This window comes from Microtus oregoni, unplaced genomic scaffold, assembly GCF_018167655.1.
Source record: "Microtus oregoni isolate MIOR12 unplaced genomic scaffold, Mior012 000004F_ref0000308, whole genome shotgun sequence".
Lineage (NCBI taxonomy): Eukaryota > Metazoa > Chordata > Mammalia > Rodentia > Cricetidae > Microtus > Microtus oregoni.
In genome coordinates, this window is record NW_024543063.1 from 19,838,078 (window position 1) to 19,863,377 (window position 25,300).

The 25,300-nt window shown below is 40.0% G+C and overlaps 1 protein-coding gene and 1 pseudogene across 1 annotated transcript; both read right to left on the reverse strand.

The window, feature by feature from the left end:
* Positions 1-1,127: 1,127 nt before the first annotated feature.
* On the reverse strand, positions 1,128-9,544 carry LOC121446936 (putative coiled-coil domain-containing protein 195). The gene is made up of 2 exons (XM_041649834.1): positions 9,313-9,544; positions 1,128-1,357 (listed from the first exon to the last, which is right to left on the reverse strand). The coding sequence occupies exons 1-2, from the start codon at positions 9,542-9,544 to the stop codon at positions 1,128-1,130; spliced, it is 462 nt and encodes a 153-aa protein (XP_041505768.1).
* Positions 9,545-12,855: 3,311 nt separating this feature from the next.
* On the reverse strand, positions 12,856-22,706 carry LOC121446937 (annotated as a pseudogene).
* Positions 22,707-25,300: the final 2,594 nt, after the last annotated feature.

The following is a 25,300-nucleotide window of genomic DNA, read 5'->3' on the forward strand; positions in this document are numbered from 1 at the left end:
TATCCAGCTCATAGATTTCCCTCTTCCAGTGTCTCATTTCCTTATACTATGTCAGCCGCACACCCTCTTTTTTGTCTTCTTTCTTTGTTTCTTTCTTTTTTGCCCCCTCTCTTGGTCATATCTTTGTCTTTCTCTCCCACTTCTATCTTTATCTTCCCTTATGGTCTCATCTAGTCTGTTGGCCATGTTCTGTCTAATACTTTCTCCTGCTGCTCTGGACTCTCCCAGATGCCTCTGGCTGTACCCTCCCTCATATCTACAATAAAACCTTTCCATCAACCATACCCTGGAGTGGTTATGCCCTCAGTTTACACACTAACATGGGTAGAGCATCTTGGGGGCAGCGGTGCTTGATAAGGGACAGCTGTTCACATTACAGCAGGCAGATCAAAGAGAAGTTACAGGAACAGACTAGGAACTTACCCCAGTGACTCAGGTCCTCCAGCTAGGTTCCATCTTTTAGTTTCCACAACCTCCCTCAATAGTGCCACAATCTAGAACACCAATTGTACAACACATAGGACAGTCGGGAGCATTTCATATTGAAATCATGCCATTCCTTAAATACCATCTTGTGCATTCGGAAACACTTTCCCTTTGAGTCTTGTACCTTTGGGACTATCCCTAAACAGTTTATTCTGTTAACTTTCTCCCTAACCCCTTGAAGACATTTGCCTTCACGAGAAACTTTCTCTCTCCGAAAGGAATTGTGTGTTTAGTTCCTAAAATAGCTATCCTTCACCCCAAGACATACTATTGAGTGGTCAGTTTGCCTGTTGTGTCTTCTTCATCCTCTAATGGCTTGATTGTCTAAGTCTTGTGTTAGTGCATGGTTCAGAGTATAATTAATGCTTGATTGTCTAAGTCTTGTGTTGGTGCATGGTTCAGAGTATGATTAATACTTGAGGAAGGAATAAAGACTAAGTTTTCTGCTTATTGCAGAACATCTGTTAGAAGGTGAGATTGGACCATTACAGTTTGTTCTTTTGATTCCCTAGCCATCAATGGGATGGAAATCGTTTGCACTCTGGTTTTGTTTCCTCCAGTGGGTACATCCTGACATGTCTAGAAGGATGCTTGATGAGTCCTCAGTCACGCCTGTAAATTAACCAGGGACACAGTGAGCATTACCTGCAAACAAAACTGTGATCAGAAGAAGCTCTCTGGCTGGAGCTACTGCTGCTGTAAGCAACTGCAGCCAGCATCTTTTCTCCATTGTCCTGATTTCTAGTGGAAGAACGTGCCAGTGATGCTCCGATGATGTTTGGAAGTCTGTTTCGAGCTTTCCAGGGGTCATTCGCTGCACAGGAGTGAACTGCTGGAGAAACGGAGTAGCGTCTGACAATCATGACATTGCCTGTACAGGAAGCACAAAATTCAAGCTGTGAAATATTCTACCCTTAAAGATATTCACAATCGAAAGATGATGTTGATCATACCTAGTTGATGTGAAAAGAAAGATATCATTTTGCTGATTTGTGTTACAAGTGTTAGTTGATTATAGCCACAGTTTGGACACTTTTTCAAGAAATGGGGTAGTGAACATCATGAAAATTTTGTCTGCATAGAGTTCTCAGTGTGTAGTTTGTTGCCATAAGCAGGCAATACGTGATGCAGTGCAGATGATGACAGATTTTAGGATGAGAAAGCAAGGGATAAAGACACATGAAAGAAGAGATGAGGTCATTTCATTGTGTGGTCAGAGAAAACCCAAGAACATAGAATTAGTTCATAGTAGATTACTGTAGATTTTTATGGTTAACTAGAAGATTGTGAGGAGCTCAAAAGCTTCAAACATGAAGCAATAATGAATATCCAGAAATGTTAATTGTTCTAATGTGGTCATTGCACATAATATATAAATGTATATTGATATATTATGCTATACCCATAAGTATGTACAATTATTATGTGTTAATAAAGCTGAAAATGTGTTTAATGAGATATAAATACTAATTATACTGACAGTATTAAGCGTTATATCTGTAAAAAAGTATAAAATTTATCATAATATATTTCATAAGTGTATATTGTTAAATAGTAAGTGTAAATTTAAATATAAAATAAACAGAGACTTGGATATAAATAGATTATAAAACAAGTCCTTAAAATTAGGATATCGTGGAATGTCTCGAGATTGTGGTTCCTGAAGGTATCTTCACTCTAGACTCCAGAAAAATGGGTTCATCCACTGTCCTTGGCCACCTAGATAGCCACAGTAATCCAGCTGGTTGTTCCTAACTGTCCTGTAGTTGAATGACTTGGCTTTATTTGGTGACCATGAGACAGCCCACTGGGAGTTAAGAACAAGATAATATGGAAGAAAGCAGAAGGGCTTTATATGGGCAAGTGAGTGTTTCTTCCTAATGGCAGGTGGATGGACTTAGTTCCCAAGGGCTTACAGTTCAGTTTCTGTCCATCAACGACTTCCAATACATTTCTTCTGTGAAGTAAACCAGATTTTCCTTGTTTATGCTAAAAGCTGAGAACCTTGGTTCAAAGAACTCTATTTTAGGGAGTCTTGACTTCTCTGAGTCCCTCTTAGCTCTATGGCTTGAGGCTGATCGTTTGACCTCTGCTTGGATGTCAGTTGTCACTTATGAGGGCAGCATTGACCTCGTGGGTTGATTTTCATTTTTCAAGGTCCTTTCTACTTGTTGACTCTTTGTGTTGCTTGCTATAACTTTGTTGTTAGCTAGCACGGAAATGTAAAAGGAAGCTATGCAATGTGTTTAGGTTTCGAGAATGCCAGAACTACAGTAATTTATTTAAATTTGCCACCTGTCATTGCAGGAAAAGGACGGAAAGGGTTGTGACACTGCAAAAAGTGGAGACTGACCCGGCTTTGCACAGTTTACAAGATCAGAAGATGAGATTTTAGGGATGAGTTTTGAGCAGATATGTGCAAATTTATCTGAAGAGATTAACTGTAAATGCCATTCAGAAGTTACCTTTATGTCTTTCCAAAGACTGTAGTGTACACCATATGTAACTATGTATAATCAGTTTTGGAAATTGAAACGTTAAAGTTTCTGTTTAAAAGAATTAGGAAGCTACCTCTCCATTCTGAGTCCTAGGGAACTGGACGGGGAAAATTATGCTGATGATAGCAAAGTTGAATTCATTTTATTTGGGTTCTGCATTTAATGTGGAACTGATTACCAAATAAATTCTTTGCTCATCTCCCCGAGTCACAAATTACCCTTTTCTTTCTTATACACACAAGGGAAGAAATATTCACACAGCATCACAGGACCACTAGTCCAGTTTCAAAGATCACTGCCAACTGCAATTTACTTGCCAGTAAAGGATATGAGAGATTGAAAAGAATCAGAGCCCTGCAGTGCTGGGAGTTCCCTGAGATGTTTCTTTTATCTTCCGCATTGCCAATTATAACACTCACAACAGCCACGAGGTGAGGTTGCACAGAGCAGGAAGGACCAGGCGACATTCTCAGAAAGTGCTGTTAGATTTTTACATCCATCAAAACCCATGCAATGCTGATGTTTCTACAAACATGTTTTATCCAAGGAGAATTCATTCTGAGTAGGCACTCTGTAGCCTCATTATGTGATAAACATAGTTCATCAGCCAGCAGATACACCCCTGAGCTCTAGCTCAGGTCTTGGCCTCAGGCAATCAAGGAAGAAGCTAACTCTACTCTAGAAATGTCTCCTTTGATTTTCTCACGGTATCTATTACACATCTGGATGAACTTGGGGTTCCAAGTGATTTGTTTGCAGCTTTTTCAAGCTAGTTTCTTTCTTGAAGAGAGGCATATACTTGTGTTTTATGATATTTAGTTATCAGGAGGTAGTTTTGTAAGATTCTGTTTTTAAATACAAATTGGTTGGCGCACGCCTTTAATCCCAGCACTCGGGAGGCAGAGGCAGGCGGATCTCTGTGAGTTCAAGACCAGCCTGGTCTACAGAGCTAGTTCCAGGACAGGCTCCAAAGCCACAGAGAAACCCTGTCTCGAAAAACCAAAAAAAAAAAAATACAAATTGGGGATGTCGCTTTCTTAAATGTACTGTGTTTTATATTCTTATCTGTAAAATAAAGGAATTTTTATGGGGTGCACTCCAAGATTACTATGTAATAGATTTCTAGGGTTCCATTGCAAGTTTGAATTTCAAATGATGTTGCCAACATATCATTCAAACTTCCAATAGAAACTTGTATGTAAGTCAAGTAATAATATTTTCTTGGCAACTGTCACTGAAAAATTGACATTGCTCTTGTTTGTGTTGTCTGACTCAGGTCTCTCAGAGCCCATGGGATAAGGTCTGTCACTGTCCTTACAGCACAGGAGAGGCAAGTGTCCATGAGCAGATTCGTAGAATCAAGCATTTCTCTGTTGGAAGAGGCCTTGGAATGTATCTGGTGTAACTGACTTTTTCCCCACAATGTGTGTGTGTGTGTGTGTATGTGTGTGTGTGTGTGTGTGTGTGTGTGTGTGTGTGCATGTGTTGTGTTTGTGTATATGTGTGTATGTGTGCATTTATTCCTGTGTGTGTACATGTCCATATGGAGGCCAAAGAATGATCTTAGGTATTAGGTATTGTCCTTCAGATGCTGTCATCTTTTTCTCTTTTATTCCTTCCCTCCCTCCCTCCCTCCCTCCCTCCCTCCCTCCCTCCCTCCTTTTCTGCCTTTCTACCTCTCTTCTCTCTCCTTTCTTTCTTTCTTTCTTTCTTTCTTTCTTTCTTTCTTTTTTCTCCCTTCCTTCCTTCCTTCCTTCCTTCCTTCCTTCCTTTCCTATAGTAATCTCTCCTGCCTGAACTCACCAAGTTAGCTAGGCTTGCTGGACAACAAGCCCCACAACCCCCTCTCTCCATCAAGTCTCTCCAGTGCTGATTTTACAGGGTGTTCCATCACAGAGGCTTCCTTCCTTCCTTCCTTCCTTCCTTCCTTCCTTCCTTCCTTCCTTCCCTCCTCCTCCTCCTCCTCCTCCTCCTCCTCCTCCTCCTCCTTCTTCTTCTTCTTCTTCTTCTTCTCCTTCTTCTTCCTCTCTCTCTCTCTCTCTCTCTCTCTCTCTCTCTCTCTCTCTCTCTCTCGGTTTCTAAGGCTTGAATTTAGGTCCTCAGGCTTAAAAGGCAAACGCTTTACAACTGAACTGTCTCTAAGCCCTGATACTTAAAAAGTTTGTGTACTCACTGTTCAAAACAATGAGTTTCACTATGAGATTCTAATAAGTTCATATGTGTTGAATTCAATTTCCATACCCTCATTTGTCCCCCCCCCCCATAGATACCATTCCCTTTTCTTTTTATTTATTTATTTATTAAAGATTTCTGTCTTTTCCCCGCCACCGCCTCCCATTTCCCTCCCCCTCCCCCAATCAAGTCCTCCTCCCTCGTCAGCCCAAAGAGCAATCAGGGTTCCCTGCCCTGTGGGAAATCCAAGGACCACCCACCTCCATCCAGATCTAGTAAGGTGAGCATCCAAACTGCCTAGGCTCCCACAAAGCCAGTACGTGCAGTAGGATCAAAAACCCATTGCCATCGTTCTTGAGTTCTCAGTAGTCCTCATTGTCCGCTATAAACAGCCTCCCTTCTGTTCTCATGTCACCTGAATTTTTTAAAGGACTAGACTTCATATATTATAGAAACTACTTTGTATCTACTTTCCTGACTCTGGCTTATTTCACTTAAACTGATGATCTCTTGTTCCAGCCATTTCCTGAAAAATGACAGAATTTTTTCATTTTTATTATACAAAAGCCAAATTGTTTCTATGGTAGATGATATGAAGCTATTCTTAAAAGACTGTATATATAACTGGAAAAGTTAGATTTGATAAAAACCTTTTAGCTGAAGAGCAGGATGTAATCAGCAATTTGATGTGAGGGGACTATTGTGTTAGCCTTCCTGCGGAGGTCTGAACAACTGTCTATTCACTCCAGATTGGGAATGAGAACCCCCTCTCCCCCAATCTCATCAAAGTCCATCTTGTGGAACCAAAGAGCTTACTGGGATTACATAGAGGAGCATGACTAACCAAAGGCAGCCAGATGATTGAAAAGCCCACTCCAGCCTGGGGCATGACTCATGAAAGCTGCAACCAATAACTGTTAGCAGCTTGACAGGTGGGACAGTCCTCTTTCATAACCCCAGCTTTCAACCAACACAAACCTAGACATATGCGGGAAGAGAAATCTCAGGGAGTAATGACTCCATTAGACTGGATATGAGCATTTTCTTGATTGCTGATTGATATGGAAGGCCCTGAGCCACAGCGGACAGTACCATCCCTAGACAGGTGGGCCTGGCCTGTATAGGAGAGGTGTCTAAGAAACCCAGGGGGAGCAAGCCGGTAAGCAAGATTTCTCCATAGTCTCTTCTTCAATCCTTGCCTCCAGGTTCCTGTTTGAGTTCCTGTCCTGGCTTCCCTTAATGATAGACGGTAATATGGAAGTGTAAATAAACCCTTTCCTCTCCAAGTTGCTTTAGACAATGGTATTTATCAAAGCAACGGAGAGCAAACTAAGATATTCCTCTTCTCCCTGCAGTCCTTACTGTTTATATAACCTTGCGGAGAGAGGACTCTTGAGGATCTCCTAAGTTTCGTGGACTTCCTGAGACTTATGACTTATTTACTTCCTGAGTCTTAATGAGCTTGGTATGAAATGTGTCTAGTTGAAATTTTCTGATTCTGAGTGAGTCTCCTTTTAGGAGGCTAATAAATTCTATGATATTGCTGTACAACAGATGCCAAGATCAGCAATCTGAGATGATCTGCCCAACACTGAACACTGTTACAAGGCTGGGATTCCAACCCAGATATTGTGATGCTCAAATCCATGTCCTTCCCAGTTCAGTTACTTATTCTTGCAGAAGCATATAACATAAAAGACAAATGTAATTTTATATTATTTCTTTTATTTTTTTAAGGTTATAATACAACTATATAATTTCTCCCTTACCCTTCCTCACTCCAACTCTTTCCATATGGCCCTCCTTACTAATATGTGAAGTTTATGGTCTCTTTTTTCATTAATGGTTGTTATATTAATTTCATTAATTGTTGTTACAAATACATTGTATATGTATATACATATATATTTTTTTTTTCCTTTTTTTTTTGTTTTTTGAGACAGCGTTTCTCTGTACAGCTTTGGTGCCTGTCTTGGTGCCTCTTGTAGACCAGGCTGACCTTGAATTCATAGCGATCCACCTGCCTCTGCCTCACAAGTGCTGGGATTAAAGGTGTGCACCCCCACCACCTAGTTACATATATATTTCTTAATGCATAACTATAAACTGCTCAGGTTATATAGTGTCACTTGTATGTATGTGTTCAGGGCTGACCATTTGGCAAAGAATATAATTCGAAGATATCCCACTAGACTTTCAAGCATACCACTATATTACATTTTTTTTTGTGTGCTTTGCTGGGACAATCAGAACAAGTTCTTAGGGTTTTTTCTGACATGTATTTCAGCTAGTCCTCAAATTAATAGTAAGGTTTTTACTGCAAGTTATTATTTCTATGCTGAAGAAGTGTGATTCCAACTGTGTTTCTAGGTCTTAAAAATGTTCTACCACCTTCCATACTTAATAATATTCACATCCTGAGAGTACAAAGGATAGTACTTGGAAATGTGCAATACTTATCTCAGGATAAGGTGCTAAGATATGAAGATTCTAGTTGCTTTGTTATGTGAATGAGAAATATAGAAAAGAGACTTGAGGCAGTACTATCTACCTTTAGAGCAAATCAGTGGTTGTGATGGCAAGTGAGGGAAGTTAACATTTGGCCAATTGTCGAAGACTTGTTGTTTGAGCCAGATTTTCACTCAGTCTCACCGTGAACTCACTGTGTAGCCTAGGCTAACTGCAAACTCACGATTCTCCTGCTTCAGCATCTTATGTACTAGGGTTATATTGACAGATGCCACAGTGCCTGGCTGCAGACAACTTGATGGTTGTAACTGGGTTGGACAGGTGGGTGTTACAGCAACTGGTGTTTAGGGAGCCTGGAAATGTTGAGCATCTTCTAACATCTAGACTGACCTCAACAAAGAAGAATTAGTCAATAGGAAAGGTCAGCACTGCTGGGAATTAGAAGCCCTGTAGAAGGATATATTACAAATATCCATATCTTTTCTTCCTGTTTTCCAATAAGGGGGTCTAATATTATAGATTCTTCTTTTGTAGTTTTCTTAGATCATCAGTAGACAGAGTTTCTCAGCTCCAGACAGGAATGTATTTGTAGCTTTGAAATGCTTTCCCTCTTCACTGGAAAAAGACATCTCTAATAAGATCACGCAGCAGATGTGACATGCTCCATTATCAAACTCTTCCCTGCCTCTAATTGGCATTGCCTGAAACCTGTGATGGATGATATTAAGAGCAATGAGTAGTTAATTATGGATATCATTTTTGATTTGAATACGTTGTTGAGGGTGAGCCCTGACAACTGAAAGGTAGGACGTGTTTCTTACTACAGAGTCCAACATTTTAAGTAATTATGGAATTAAGTCTTTCCTGTAAAAAATGAGATATTTGACTTTTAATCTTTCATATTGAGGTATTCAATATGTATATAATCTATATATCTGTACACTATCTGTCTATGATCTATCTATCTATCTATCATCTATCTATCTATCTATCTATCTATCTATCTATCTATCTATCTATCATCTATCTTTCTATCATCTATCACTGTCTATCTACAGGTTAAAGTGTGTGTAATGTGTCTCACAGTGTAGAAAGAGGAAAAGGGATAGTGCCTGTCATATGTTGCATACATCCAAGTACTACTAATCATTCCAAGTGGTCGCCATCAGCACAGAGGCATGCACCACAGTACCTCCAGGTGGAGAAGATTCAAGAGGTCTAATATGGAACCCAGAGTCAAGTGACTGAGTAACAGGTCATCGAGAACCACATTTATCTGATTTTGATCCACAGGTTAACCCACTTAAAAAATTATTCCGTGGTTATTCAGTGATTGATAAATGATCATACCAATCAACATGCACCTTCATTGTTCTACATTTGCAGAATTTATATACTTAAAGTCAAAATGGAAGAAAATTTCTGAATGTGACTGATGTTTTACACATCTGATTTTAGCTTTCCTGGTACACTCAGAGTCATTTTATTGTTATTGAAATATAGGATTTAAAGAACCTAAAGGGAATTTTGACTAGAGATTTAAAGTTCATCTACTAGAAGGAAGAGGCTGAAACCTATCACTGCAAGTGCCAAACGATGAATTTGTTGTAGCAACCCAACAAATCAGTCATTTGGGAGATACTTGAAAACGTAAGCATAGCCCAGAAGAGCCACATATGTTTGGTACCTTGTTCCTGCAGAGCTGATGGAGAATCAGTGGGAACACCATGAGGAAGGGCTCCTGGAGTTTGCCCGTACTCTGCTTCTTCCCTTTCATCTCTGGATTCCTTTTCTGAGCCAGAGGCCATCTGGTTAACCGAAGTCAGCTTCACACGGAGGGTATGATTCTCTTCCTCTAGTCTGTTGATTTTTGCTCTCATTTCTTGGATAACCTGCATGAGTTGGATGCTAGCTTCCATGGCCTCTTCTCACAGACTAACTTTTTCTCATGAGCCAGATGCATAATCTATTCAGTGGGACAGGGTCATCCTGCCCATAAACAATACATGCCACTTGAACAATGGATCTCATGCACCCCCCGTGCCATCTTTCATCACCAGGGTAGACTGTCCAGGGAGGTAAAGGATCTTCATGACTTATTTATCCTGGGTTTTGTTTTCCGGAACACTACTTTTCTATCTTTCATTTCATGTCAATCAACAGACATAGAATGGTGTTTGTGTCTGAGAGAAGGGAATATTTCAAAAATTTCCAGTAAAGGGCAGAGTTTCTTGTTACCATCATTAATTTACCTTCATGATTGCCATTTATTCTTTCCTGTTGCCACATCCAGGATCAAACAGTCACATGATCACCAACTGTTGCAAGTATATCAAAACTGACACATAAATAATTCTTTGCTTTGTAAACTATGTTGTAGTTCTGTATTTTGGGGCAAATTACTAATTTTGACACCTGTTGAATAAGAAAAGCTTATGCTAGCCACAAGGTGACATAGGAACTAACTATAGGAATTTTATTGAAATGTGTTACTGATAACTGTGCATAGATTGCTCAAGATAGGCAGGTTTCTGTCCACACAGATACCTTTTTGCTGTTATTGGCTTTTAGGATGTTTTCTTGGCAGAGGCTTTTCAGGGAGATTTTAGAACGTGAGACGATCCAGGGTGAGAAAGGCATAAAAACGCTATAGCTTTTATTATCTATTTCCTCAAGAGGTTTCTTTGTTGGGAATGAAAAGTACAATCCTAAACAGCACATTCTCCAATGTCAATACTTGGAAAATCAATGCATGTGTCAACATAAATGTGTTCCTCAACGAGGTGAAATTGGTTAGAAAACTGTTTTCTTCTTTTACCTCTGTCTGTTGACACTTCCTGTCCATCCTAATAGACATCTGTTGACTGACCCTATGCTCCAGAGATGGATGGATGAACCAAGTTTCATTGCTCTTTTTAGCAAACTAGTTTGCTTTTTAATACTATTCATTTATTTATTACCAGTACTGGGGATTGAACCCAGGACCTTGTGCATGGTTGGGAAGCACTCTACTAACTAGATAAAATCCCAGGCAACAACTTCCTTTTATATGTTCAAATTTTAGGATATATTCATTCAAAACTTAGTCTATGAAAATAGGTAGGCTGTTATGATGTTATTTCTATTTTAATGTGAATGATTTTTAGCGAACACTTGTGTATGAGGCTCTTCAGAGAGCACACAAGTGGATAACAGAAATAAAGTCTGCGAGAGGAGATGGCACTGTAATGGTGGTCTATCTTAACCACCGCTGGATGGATGTTCAGATCTGTTTTATAGTTTGTAAGGGATCCCATTTTTTGAGTACCTCCATTTTAAGAGTATACTTTATTTTTTTTTTTTTTTGTCTTTCTAGAGTTTGTTTCCTGAATTTTTGGTGTGGAAGTTAGATCTCACTAGTATACTTTGAACTCAGATTTTTTATGCAGCTGAGGGTGACCTTGAACTGCTGACTTCCCTGCTTCTACATACTGGGATTACACCACTTGGCTTTAAGGGTGCTTTTCTGGCCTTCAGGTTGAACCCCTATATCTGTCTCTGGGTTTTTATTAGTCATGCTACTCACTGTATGACAATAGGCCTCTTGAACTAGGCTATCCAGCTGTAGAGATATCCTTCTGAAGGCATCTATCACAGCGCCTGTATTATATTACAGAAAATAATATTCTAGAAAATATTCTACACACGTGGGTAGTAAAATCATTCTTAAAATTATATTTAGCATTGAAATCATATTTCATTCTTGCGATTGTTTTCAGCAACAGTATAGGACACAAAATAATACATAAGTGTTGTAAATTATAAGAGCATTAGAGTTATAGTCAACTTGATTATGTTTCTAGAAACAGGAGAAAATGAACCCAGAATTTTATTTTGCCACAGAATAAATACTTAAAAAGTCAGCAGTTTTCTTAAGCACTACCAAAATTATGTAGAAAAAAATTGAAAGGTATTCCAGTGACAAGAATTCTTCATATGTGAAACTCACGAGGGTTTCTTCATAGAGTTTGCTGTTTGTGTAATGAAGAAAAGTTTACAAAGGCATACAAAAGAACATAAGAAAATAAAACCTATTCCTGGCAAAAAAGACTGTAGATTTTAAATAATTTATATGTTTTATGAAAACCAAAATCCCAATGGGACTTGGAAATTGACAAAATCATTGTAAGGGTCATCTGGAGACAATCACTGTGCATCGTCTGATAGCGAGGGCTTATTTCCAGTGTCTTATCTACTTAAGATTGTCAACATAGCACAAGACTATGATGATAATAGAGCAATATTCATGAGTTCATAGTCACGACAAAGAGAAAAACAGTTCTGAGAAAAAACTCAAGAGAAGAAATGTGGAGAAAGTCCAGAATTCTGAGTAATTTGGGACATTAAAGTAATTAAATACTTATTTTTGGAGGGGCCTCAGAAGTTAGTAAAAATTTTGGAAAATAAAATAAACCTCAACAGACTTGATCATTATAATGTGTTTTTTTCAATGAACAGTTTAGCAATAAATATAAAGCATCTAAAGAAGTTCTTACCAGGGGTAGAAAGATGATTCAGTCAGTAAAGTACATACTGTGGAAATATGAAGACATATATTCACAACACATATGTATGTATAAGACATGCACATAAATATACACAAGTTCTTAAGTGTAAACTATTAAATTCCATCAAATTTTTTGGATATACTACAAATCAATAGCCAAGCTTTGGAAATAACCTAAATGTTCAAACAATGATAATGAATAATTCAAATGCAACTATACAATAAAACAATATTCTGGACCTCAAAATGCTGACTGAAAAAATGTAGTGTATGCAATAATATATAGAGAAAAATATAAACTTTGTACAAAAGATTGAAAGAAAATACCCAAAAGAAAAACCATCCTTATTTCTGTGTGATATGACTTTGTATGTTTTTTTATGTATAGATGTATGCCACCTGTCTCATTTACTTTTTTTCTTCTCAAGATACATAAAAAGGTTGGTTTTTTATTTATTATTATTATTATTATTATTATTATTATTATTATTATTATTATTATTTGGTTTTTCGAGACAGGGTTTCTCTGTGGCTTTGGAACCTGTCCTGGAACTAGCTCTGTAGACCAGGCTGGTCTCGAACTCACAGAGATCCACCTGCCTCTGCCTCCTGAGTGCTGGGATTAAAGGCGTGCGCCACCACTGCCCGGCCATAAAAAGGTTTTATTTGCAGGGGAGCACAGATTTAATCAAACAAGCCAAATCCCATGTCATCATTCGACTCTTCGGACTCCTCCCTTCTTCTCTTCTTTCTTCTCCTCTGCTGCAGCTGGGGCAGAACCAGCAGCAGGAGCTGCAGAGCCAGGGGCAGCAGATACAGCCACAGCTCCACCAGCAGGCACACTGGCAAGTTTCCCAACACCCTGGGCAATGACATCCTCAATGTTTTTTCCATTCAGCTCACTGATGACCTTGTTGAGCCGGTCATCGTCCGCCTCGATGCCCACGCTGTCTAGTATCTTCTTAATGTCTTTGGCGGTAGGAGAGGAGTTGCCCCCAAGGGCGGCAAGCAAGTAAGAGGCGACGTAGCGCCTGTCGTCTGCTGCGGACCCGCCTCACGCGTGCGACCTCGGCGGCGTCAAGCGGCCTCATTTACTTTTTATTACAGTGATAGGACACCATTATCAAGGCACTTTATAGAAGAAAAAAATTCATTTGGGGCTCACAGTTTCAGAGGGTTAGAGTCCTTGACCATCATGGTGGGGAATATGGCAGCAGGCAGACAAGCATTGTGCTGCAATAGTAGCTGAGAGCTTACACCATAACTCATCTGTCTGTCTATCTATCTATCTATCTATCTATCTATCTATCTATCTATCTATCTATCATCATCATCATCATCATTTCTGTCTGTCTGTCTGTCTGTCTATCTATCTATCATCATCATTTCTGTCTGTCTGTCTGTCTTTCTGTTTGTCTGTCTATCTATCTATCAGAGAGATGAGTTGTGGGAGGAGTGCTAACTAGGAATTCTTGGGCTTTTGAAATTCCAAACCTGCTCCCCCAGTGACACATCTTTTCCAACAGGGCCTTCTAATCTTCCCACCAGCAGGGGACCAAGCATTTGAATACATGAATCTATGGGGGTCCATTCTCATTTAAACCACCACACTATCTAAGTTAAAAAAAAAAACCAAACTATACTTATGTGAAAGACTTCTATGAGAAACACATTGGATGATGAAAATAAAAACAAAATAATAAAAAATTAATAAAACACCTCAATGTTAGATTTTTCTTTCGGATTTTTGGCTGAGTTTTGATAAAATCAAATGATGATTCATTCATAGGACTTGTGGGAAATGGAATTTCCTAATTTCTGTACCAATGTAGTTTTATTTCCTAGTAGTTATTACAAGGATCTGTAAGTGGTCACACAAATAAAAACTGGTTAGACTCTTTATATTGTATGACCACTAGGATCTTATGATTGAGGGTGATCTATCATCTATCTATCTATCTATCTATCTATCTATCTATCTATCTATCTATCTTCTGTCTATCTATTTTTGGCTTTGTGGGGACAGGTTTCCCAGTAGCTAAGGAGCCAGTCCTGGAACTTTCCCTGTAGACCAGACTGGCCTAGAACTCACAGAAATCCCCCTGCCACTGTTTCCCAAGTGCTGGGATTAAAGGCATTCGCCACTACTGCCTGTCAGAGGGTGATTTATTTTTAAGCATGCGGATATCTTATGCTATAGATGTCCAGGTCACCAACAGACACTTATACAATCAATCCTCTTGTCTCCATCACCCAGTGAGTCTCATACCCTCAGTCTCTAGCATAAGTCAGTGCTGTGAGGTGGGAACAGATGGTCAGCTCTTTTAGATACAAAGGCAAATTTTCAATGTGCACGTCCTCACATTGGGATGTCTGGCTTTTAGGGGAGAGAAAGATTTGGACACCATCAGTGTCTTTCTTTCTACTTGCCTCAAATAAATTATAATGAAAAACTTCCTTTTACTGGACATTAATCATGCTTTGCAAAATCCTGGGAATAAAGCTGACTAGAGGTTTCCTTACCTGCTAGAACCTTCCTTGTGGTGAGTCAGTAACAAAGGACAACCAAGGTCAGAAGAGAACACAAGGCTTTTGAGCAGATCATTATCACTCAGTCACATCTATTTCCACACACAGATATCCAGTGTCCTTGCCCTTGATGACACAGTAGGAAAAAGTTGCTTGCATGAAATCATATGTCTTGCTTTTCAAGCAGACACTTATCCTTGTGTCATAAAGTATTACACATTCTACTTGCATACTGAGGATTCTGTGACCTTGAACTTGATGTACAGCTATTGTCATTCTGATTTCCCTGGTAATCAGAAGCACCTGTTGTTGCAGTGAGTCCAGACTCAGGACCACATTTGACAGGTTGCCAAATTGCTATTGTTTAGACATAAGACCACAGAGTGGCAGAGTGATCATGTGGAAAGGAAAATGGAAAGAACAAGCTTTTTGATAGACACAATGCTCGTGACACAGTGATACATCAGAGGAAGAGATGCTTAAGGTTGGCCTGGGTCCATTCATATGAAAGAAATTAACTAGCTCCTGTGCAGTCAGATGTGAGATGGTCTTGGCTTGTGGTGTGGGAGGTCCTTTTGTCTATGTGTTGCTTTTATTGGTTAATGAATAAAGAAACTGGCTTGGCCTATAGCAGGTAGAACTTGCAGGGAAAACTAAGCTGAATGCTGGGAGAAAGAAGGCAGAGTCAGGGAGAAGCCATGGAGCTGCCACCAGAGACAGACATGCAGTCTTACATACAGTTGGCAAACCACTGCCGTGTGGTGATACACAGCTTAATGGAGATGGGTTAAATTAATATGTAAGAGTTAGCCAATAAGAAGCTAGAGCTAAAGGGCCAAACAATGATTTAAATAATATAGTTTCTGTGTGATTATTTCAGGAGTCTGGGCAGCCGGGAACAAGCAAGAGTGTCTTTTTGCACCTAAAGAGACATCTTTGGACATAGGCATGGAAAGAATCATTATCCATTGATAGACAGCTGTGGCCTGTAGTGAGTTCTTATAAAGAACACATATTCCAGTCGCCACTCTGAGACTGACACATGTGGAAAAAATATTAAAGTGGTAAAACAGGAAAGTGAGGAGATCTGAGATCATAACTTAAAATATAAGCATTGGAAAAAGCATAAGTCAAATGTCCACAGAAACAAGGTGAATAAAAAAAAAAAGAAATGGTGCAGTATGCAGCTCCTTAGCTCTAACTAGGCTTTGCCACGAAAGAATGAAATTCTGCGCTCTTTCGGCACATAACATCACCCAGCCCAGCCTGTCTGGGCACTGGGTCCGAATCCTCGGGGCACCCAAGCGGGCGGGAGTCCCTTTGTTTCTATGGCCTGCCTGCACCAAGCAGGGTAGGTGCTTTCTTTGCGACCTGCCCACCAGCATGGAGGCCTGATCTCTCGGCACCAGGAGAGACAGCGTTGGGGTGAGTTTCTGGCCCCCCGGCACCAGCCTGGGAAGGGGAGCTCAGAGGTTCCTTGGCCCCCTATCCTTCTTGGGCTCTCTGCAGGGCCTCCACTCCCTGCATAGCGCCTCTTTCTTCCTAGCCCACCCAGCTCCCATTCAGAACCCTCCCCACTTCAGCCCCACCGCCCTCTTTCCGCACATAACATTACCCAGCCCAGCCTGTCTGGGCACTGGGTCCAAATCCTCGGGGCACTCAAGCGGGCGGGACTCCCTTTGTTTCTATGGCCTGCCTGCACCAAGCAGGGTAGGCGCTTTGTTTGAAAGCTGCCCAACCAGCACAGAGAACTGATCTCTTGGCGCCAGGAGAGCCAACGTTGGGGAGAGCCAGCGTTGGGTAGGTAAGGAGACCTGATCCGGTAAAAGAAGATCCATAAGGGAGCATTTGGAAGAAGAGATGGGCAGACACCAAGGCAAGAATTCGCCCAACAAGCTGAAAAGCAACATGAAGCCACCAGAAACCAGCGACCTCACAACGGGAGGACATGAACACCTTAATCAAGAAGAAGTAGAAAAGATTGACTTCATGAAAGTGATTGATGCCCTTAAACAGCATGTAAAAAACGCCCTTATAGAAATGGATGAGAAATATAACAGAAAGTTTGAAGAATTGAATAAATCAGTGAATGATACCCTAGAAAACTAAGGAAAAACAATCAAACAGATAATGGAAACAGTTCAAGACTTGAAAACTGAAATGGAGGCAAAGAAGAAAACACAAACAGAGGGCCGGCTGGACATGGAAAATTTAAGTAAACAAACAGAGTCTACAGAAACAAGCATAAACAACAGAATACAAGAGTTAGAAGAAAGAATCTCAGATTCTGAAGATACCATAGAGAAAATAAACACACTGATCAAAGAAAACAGCAAGTCCAACAAACTCTCATCACAAAACATTCAGGAAATCTGGGACACAATAAAAAGACCAAACCTAAGAATAATTGGAGTAGAAGAAGGAGAAGAAGTGCAGCTCAATGGTCCAGAAAATATATTTAATAAAATTATAGAAGAAAACTTTCCCAACCTAAAGAAAGATATACCTATGAAGGTTCAAGAAGCATACAGAACACCGAATAGGCTGGATCAAAAAAAAAAAAATCCCCTCGCCATATAATTACCAAAACACAAAGCATACAGAATAAGGAAAGAATATTAAGAGCTGCAAAGGAAAAAAGGCCAAATTACTTATAAAGGTAAACCTATCAGACTTACACCTGACTTCTCCATGGAAACCATGAAAGCCAGAAGGTCCTGGATAGATGTACTGCAGAAACTGAGAGACCATGGATGCAAGCCCAGATTACTATACCCAGCCAAGCTTTCATTCACTATAAATGGAGAAAATAAAATTTTCCAGGATAAAAACAAATTTAAACAATACGCAGCCACAAATCCAGCCTTACAGAAAGTAATAGAAGGAAAATCACTAACCAAACAGTCCAACAATGACCACAATAAATCAGACATCTAGAGACCCTTCACATACACAAAACAAAGAAAGGAAACACACAAACTCTACGACTAAAAAAATGACCGGAGTTAACAACCACTGGTCATTAATATCACTTAATGTCAATGGACTCAACTCACCTATTAAAAGGCACAGGCTAAGAGATTGGATACGAAAACAGGATCCAACATTCTGCTGTTTACAAGAAACACCCCTCAACCACAAAGACAGGCACCTACTCAGAGTAAAGGGCTGGGAAAAGGCTTATCAAGCAAATGGACCTAAGAAACAAGCAGGTGTGGCCATACTAATCTCTAACAAAGTAGACTTCAAACTTAAATCAATCAGAAGAGATGGAGAGGGGCATTTTATACTCATAACAGGAGCAGTTCATCAGGATGAAGTCTCAATCCTGAACATCTATGCCCCTAATATAAAAGCACCCACGTACATAAAAGAAACATTGCTAAAACTCAAGGCAGCCATCAAACCGCACACACTAATAGTAGGAGACTTCAACACTCCTCTCTCACCAATGGACAGGTCAATCAGACAGAAACCTAACAGAGAAATAAGAGAATTAATGGAGGTAATGAATCAAATGGACTTAACAGACATCTATAGAACATTCCACCCAAATAAGAAAGAATATACCTTCTTCTCTGCAGCTCATGGAACCTTCTCAAAAATCGACCACATAGTCGGTAACAAAGCAAACATCCACAGTTACAAAAAAATATTAGTAACCACCTGTGTCTTATCAGATCACCATGGATTAAAGTTAGAATTCAACAACAATCCTACCCCCAGAAAGCCTTCAAATTCATGGAAAACGAACAGTCAACTACTGAACCATACCTGGATTAAGGAAGAAATTAAGAAAGAAATTACAGTCTTCCTGGAATTCAATGAAAATAAAGAAACAACATACTTAAACTTATGGGACACTATGAAAGCAGTCCTAAGAGGAACGTTCATAGCACTAAGTGCCCACTTAAAGAAAACAGAGAAAGCTCACATTGGAGACTTAACAGCTCACCTGAAAGCTCTAGAAAAAAAAGAAGCAGACTCACCTAGGAGGAGTAGAAGACTGGAAATAATCAAACTGAGGGCTGAAATCAACAAAATAGAAACACAGAAAACAATCCAAAGAATCAATGAAACAAAAAGCTGGTTCCTGGAGAAAATCAACAAGATTGATAAACCCCTATCCAAACTAATCAAACAGCAGCGAGAGAACACGCAAATTAATAAGATCAGAAATGAAAAGGGGGACATAACCACAGACACAGAGGAAATTCAGAGAATCATTAGATCTTACTACAAAAGCCTATATGCCAAAAAACTGGAAAATGTAAAGGAAATGGACACTTTTTTAGATAAATACCATATACCAAAGTTAAATCAGGACCAGGTGAACAACCTAAATAGACCTGTTAGTCGCGAAGAATTAGAAGAGGTTATCAAAAACCTCCCTACCAAAAAAAGCCCAGGACCAGATGGCTTCAATGCAGAATTCTTCCAGAACTTCCAAGAAGAACTAATACCTATACTCCTTAATGTATTTCACAATATAGAAACAGAAGAGTCATTGCCAAATTCCTTTTATGAAGCTACAGTTACCCTGATACCAAAACTGCACAAAGACTCAACCAAGAAAGAAAATTATAGACCAATCTCACTCATGAACATCGATGCAAAAATCCTCAACAAAATACTGGCAAACCGTATCCAAGAACACATTAGAAAAATTATCCATTATGATCAGGTAGGCTTCATCCCAGGGATGCAGGGCTGGTTCAACATACGAAAATCTATCAATGTAATCCATCATATAAATAAACTGAAAGAAAAAACCCATATGATCATTTCATTAGATGCTGAAAAAGCATTTGACAAAATTCAACATCCCTTTATGATAAAAGTATTGGAGAGATTAGGGATACAAGGGTCATACCTAAATATAATAAAAGCTATATACAGCAAGCTGACAGCTAACATCAAATTAAATGGAGAGAAACTTAAAGCCATCCCACTAAACTCAGGAACACGACAAGGCTGTCCACTCTCGCCATACCTCTTCAATATAGTGCTTGAAGTTCTAGCAATAGCAGTAAGACAACATAAGGGGATCAAGGGGATTCGAATTGGAAAGGAAGAAGTGAAGCTTTCGTTATTTGCAGATGATATGATAGTGTACATACGCGACCCCAAAAACTCCACCAAAGAACTTTTACAGCTGATAAACACCTTTAGTAATGTGGCAGGATACAAGATCAATTCCAAAAAATCAGTCGCCCTCTTATACACAAAGGATATGGAAGCAGAGAGGGAAATCAGAGAAGCTTCACCATTCACGATAGCCACAAACAGCATAAAATATCTTGGGGTAACTCTAACCAAGGAAGTGAAAGATCTATTTGACAAGAACTTTAAGGCATTGAAGAAAGAAACTGAGGAGTATACCAGAAAATGGAAGGACCTCCCTTGCTCTTGGATTGGGAGGATCAACATAGTAAAAATGGCAATTCTACCAAAGGCAATTTATAGATGCAATGCAATCCCCATCAAGGTCCCTTCAAAATTCTTCACAGATCTTGAGAGGACAATAATCAACTTTATATGGAAAAACAAAAAACCCAGGATAGCCAAAACAATCCTATACAATAAAGAATTGTCTGGAGGCATTACCATCCCTGACTTCAAACTCTATTACAGAGCTACAGTGATGAAAACAGTGTGGTACTGGCATAAAAAAGAGAAGTTGACCAATGGAATCATATAGAAGACCCAAATTTTGACCCACAAACCTATGATCACCTCATTTTTGATAAAGGAGCCAAAAGTATACAATGGAAGAAAGAAAGCATCTTCTACAAATGGTGCTGGCATAACTGGATGTCAACGTGTAGAAGAATGAAAATAGACCCATATCTATCACCATGCACAAAACTCAAGTCCAAATGGATTAATGACCTCACTATCAGTCACAACACATTGAACCTGATAGAAGAGAAAGTGGGAAGTACCCTACAGGAGATGGGCACAGAAGATTGCTTCCTATGTGTAACCCCAGAAACACAGACATTAAAGGCAACATTGAATGAATGGGACCTACTAAAACTGAGAAGCTTCTGTAAAGCAAAGGACACTGTCACCAAGACAAAAAGGCAACCTACTGACTGGGAGAAGATCTTCACCAACCCCGCAACAGACAAAGGTCTGCTCTCCAAAATATATAGAGAACTCAGGAAACTAGACTTTAAAATGCTAATTAACCCAATTAAAAAATGGGGCACTGAACTGAATAGAGAATTCTCAGCAGAGGAAGTTCAAATGGCCAAAAGACACTTAAGATCATGCTCAACCTCCTTAGCGATCAGGGAAATGCAAATCAAAACAACTTTGAGATATCATCTTACACCTGTCAGAATGGCTAAAATCAAAAACTCCAATGATAGCGTTTGCTGGAGAGGCTGTGGAGGAAGGGGTACCCTCATCCATTGCTGGTGGGAATGCAATCTTGTGCAACCACTTTGGAAATTGGTGTTTCGGTTTCTCAGGAAATTCGGGATCAACCTACCCCTGGACCCAGCAATACCACTCTTGGGAATATACCCAAGAGATGCCCTATCATATGACAAGAGCATTTGTTCAACTATGTTCATAGCAGTATTATTTGTAATAGCCAGAACCTGGAAACAACCTAGATGCCCTTCAATGGAAGAATGGATGAAGAAAGTGTGGAATATCTACACATTAGAGTACTACGCTGCGGTAAAAAACAATGACTTCTCAAATTTTGCATGCAAATGGATGGAAATAGAAAACACTATCCTGAGTGAGGTAACCCAGACCCAAAAAGATGCATATGGGATGTACTCACTCATAATTGGTTTCTAGCCATAAACAAGGGTCACGTAGTCTACAATTGGTGATCCCAAAGAAGCTAAGTAAGAAGGTGAACCAAAGGAAAAACATATAGTTGTCCTCTTGCCTATGGGAAGTAGACAAAATGGCCGGGGAGAAAATTGAGATCTTGGGGGTGGGGTGGGATGGGGGTAAGGGGAGATGGGGAGAGAAAAGGGAGAAGGGGAGAATGGGGGGAACTTGGGGAAAAAGGAGGATTGGGATAAAGGAAGGTTAGATAGGGGAGCACGGAAGCACAGTTCTTAGTTAAGGGAGCCACCTTAGAGTTGGCAAGAGACTTGATCCTAGAGTGGCTCCCAGATGCCCAAGCCGAGGTCCCCAGTTAGTTCCAGCTGAGGATAGGGAACCTGAAATGACCCTATCCTATAGCAATACTGACAAATATCTTGCATATCATCATAGAACCTTCATCTGGTGATGGATGGAGATAGAGACAGAGACCCACACAGGAGCACTGGACTGAGCTCCCAAGTTCCCAATGAGGAGCAGAAGGAGGGAGAACATGAGCAAAGAAGTCGGGACCACGAGGGGTACACCCACCCACTGAGACAGTGGAGCTGATCTATTGGGAGCTCACCAAGGCCAGCTGGACTGTGACTGAAAAAGCATGGGATAAAACTGGACTCTCTGAGCATGGAGAACAATGAGGGCTGATGAGAACCCAAGGACAATGGCACGGGGTTTTGAACCTACGTAATGTGCTGGCTTTGTGGGAGCCTAGCCAGTTTGGATGTTCACCTTCCTCGGAATGGACGGAGAGGGGAGGACCTAGGACTTACCACAGGGCAGGGAACCCTGACTGGTCTTTGGACTGGAGAGGGAGGGGGAGAGGAGTGGGGGGAGGGGGAGAAGGGTGGGAGGAGAGGGAGGGAAATGGGAGGCTGGGAGGAGGTGGAAACTTGTTTTTTTTTTTCCTTTTCTCAATAAAAAAATGGGGGGAAAAAAAAGAATGAAATTCTGCTTTTTTCAGCCCCACCTGTTCCCATTTTGAATGAGGTCTCGTGTAGCCCAGGCTGGCTTGGAATCCACAGTGTAACCAAGAATAGCCTCCAGCTTCTGATTCTTCTACCTCCAAATCCTCAGTACTATCATCACAGGTTTATGGTACCACACACCGCCCTACCTTGTTTATTAGCTTCTTCAAATTGAACCCAGGACATGATGGGCAAGTACTTTGCAAACCCGAGCCACACCCTCAGCCCCTCAAAAGCTGGGAATTCAGATTCTGTGAGATATCCACGTTTTAAACAACAGGCAACTTATTCACCTTTCTACAGTATACTGCACAAAGCCTATAAAACAAGTTAATGGGGACGGATTAAGTCTCATGGCTTCCTATTATAGTCTTCCAAGAAGCAGGCAACTTCATTTTCCCTATGAGAAATGTCATGGACTAAATGTTTGTTCCTCTCCCACTGCTGAATTCATCTGTTGAAATCCTATCTACCCTTCTGATCATATTAGAGGTTGTGACTCTTGGGAGATAAAGGATAAATTGCTCCTATGAGCTGCATGCAGGAGAGTAGGGAACCCCGGCAGTGTGTGTGCCTGTGCGTGTGTGTGTGTGTGTGTTACCTATGCCTGGAGACTATCATTCCAACATGCTACATATTAGCATTTTCTTAATAAATATTAAATTGTTCTATATTGGTCTCTTACTTGTTAACTCTGATTCATTGTACCCAAAGGTATAAAACGAAACTGTAGTGCTTCCAGAGATTTTTAAGTTATCAGAAACAGCAACATTCCTGGGAGTAATATCACTGTTTTATGCTTCCACAATGCATTAATACAATACAAAGCTTTTCAAATACATTGTTCTGTTTTGTCTACTGGGCATCTTTTTCAGTTGGGTGCTATTTTGTGTCATGAGAGACAATGAACAAGCTTTACAACCTTATATCTCTGGGTTGAAATTTCATGTGTGCCACTTCCAAGGTATAAAGCTCTTATGGATTGATAGTATAGCTATACTTTGTGAAAGTGGGGCCTTTAAGGAAGTGAATGAGGTCATAAGGGTCATGCCCTGATCTGAGAGGATTAGTGCCCATATTAGAAGTGGCTACAGAGAGCACATGCTTCCTTTATCTGAGTACAGAAAGAGGAAAGGCCACATGAAGACATATCAAAAAGGAGATCATTAGCAGAAATCAAAACTTCCAAGACCTCAATTGTGGCTTTACAGCTGCCAGACCTATAAGAAACTCAGTGTCTATTGAGCAAGAGCCCCCTCTGTGGTATTTTCTTATTGAAAGGTGATTAATTTTTAATATAATTTTAATTATTACATCACTTTCTCCTTTTCCTCCATCCAATCGCCTCTAGGTACCCTCCTCTAGGTACCCTCCCTTGAACCCCTTCATGTCTCTTCCCACTCCCAAGTTGATAGCTTCTTTCCTTTGATTACTAGTGTTTGATCACGTAACCATTTATGTTTTTAACAGAATGGCTCTGGATAGTCAGCTAGTGTTCCATGTGCTACATTCTTTATTTTCATTGTTGAAATTTAACTCTAAGTTATTTTTAAAGACCTGGCTATGTAATTTAAAAGCCGAGACACATCTCTACCATGGTGATAACAGGAATGAAATTATTTTGTTCATTCACTTCATCCAGTGCTCTGCTGGGCAGTGAACTCTTCAAAGAGATTGTCACTGTCTAAAATAGCTGTCCTTGTCATACCACGATCCCTCATCTAGGTTTATTTTTCTCCCTGATGAAAGCCTATATAGCAGAAAATTGGTTCATTTGTTCATTATGTACCTCTTCTAGTAGAGCATAGACACTGTGATTTTTTAAAATTTTTTAAAAAATTTATTTATTTATTTTTGGTTTTTTGAGACAGGGTTTCTCTGTAGCTTTGGATCCTGTCCTAGAACTCGCTCTTGTAGACCAGGCTGGCTTTGAACTCACAGAGATCCACTTGCCTCTTCCTCCCGAGTACTGGGATTAAAGGCGTGCACTACCACTGCCTGGCTGATCTGTCTTGTCTTTAGTGGAGCTATATATTTGAGGAATGTAGCTGCCATGTAGTAAGTATTCAGAGAATATTAGCTAACTAAATGGTTTTTGAGGAGATTAGTGGAACATAAACAAGTAGACTCTTACAGATTATCTCCCGTCAGGTCCTCAAATTATGGAAACCATGATGAAGGGTGGGGGTTTAAACTTAAATTTTATTCATGCATTTTAAGCATCAATTATTTAATTCTTTTATATATGCTAATCACTAAATGAAACATATGTGCACTAGTACAAGGATATAGGCACAATTAGAAGTTGGGTAAGGTTTAGATCATTTGAAGGTGCCTAAATCATGTCGAAACCTCTTTCCACTAATTCCTCTTTCCACATTGGAATGGAACCCGGAAGTCCCATCACGTGTCTAGAAGCAGCCAACAAAATATCTCATGGAATTAGAGAACAAAGAAGCAAAGAAACATTGTTTTACTCCATGGCGCTTTGGGGTAGTTCATTATGCTGCAGAAGGTGACTAGCAGAGGTACAACAGGGGTTAGAAACGAAGAGAGGGAATTTCTCTGGGTTAAAGAATGGCATATCCTCCTGGGTCTTCAGCAGGAGAAATGTCTTAAAGGCTTATATATGTAGATGCCTCTTAATGTGTTCATGGTTAGGACCTTAAGAGAAAATCCTAAAAGCTTCAGATGAAGAAGTTTTAAGACACTGGATGCTTATAAGAAAAGAAACTATCACCCAAATCCTGAGATAAAGTAATTTCGGAATTCTAAATCCA

Excerpts from the sequence above, each read along its gene's own strand:
- LOC121446936 (XM_041649834.1), bottom strand. The coding sequence starts at position 9,544 with ATGGAAGCTAGCATCCAACTCATGCAGGTTATCCAAGAAATGAGAGCA. Across the intron at positions 1,358-9,312 it reads ATCAGCTCTGCAGGAACAAG|GCAATGTCATGATTGTCAGA; the intron begins GTACCAAACATA and ends CTTCCTGTACAG.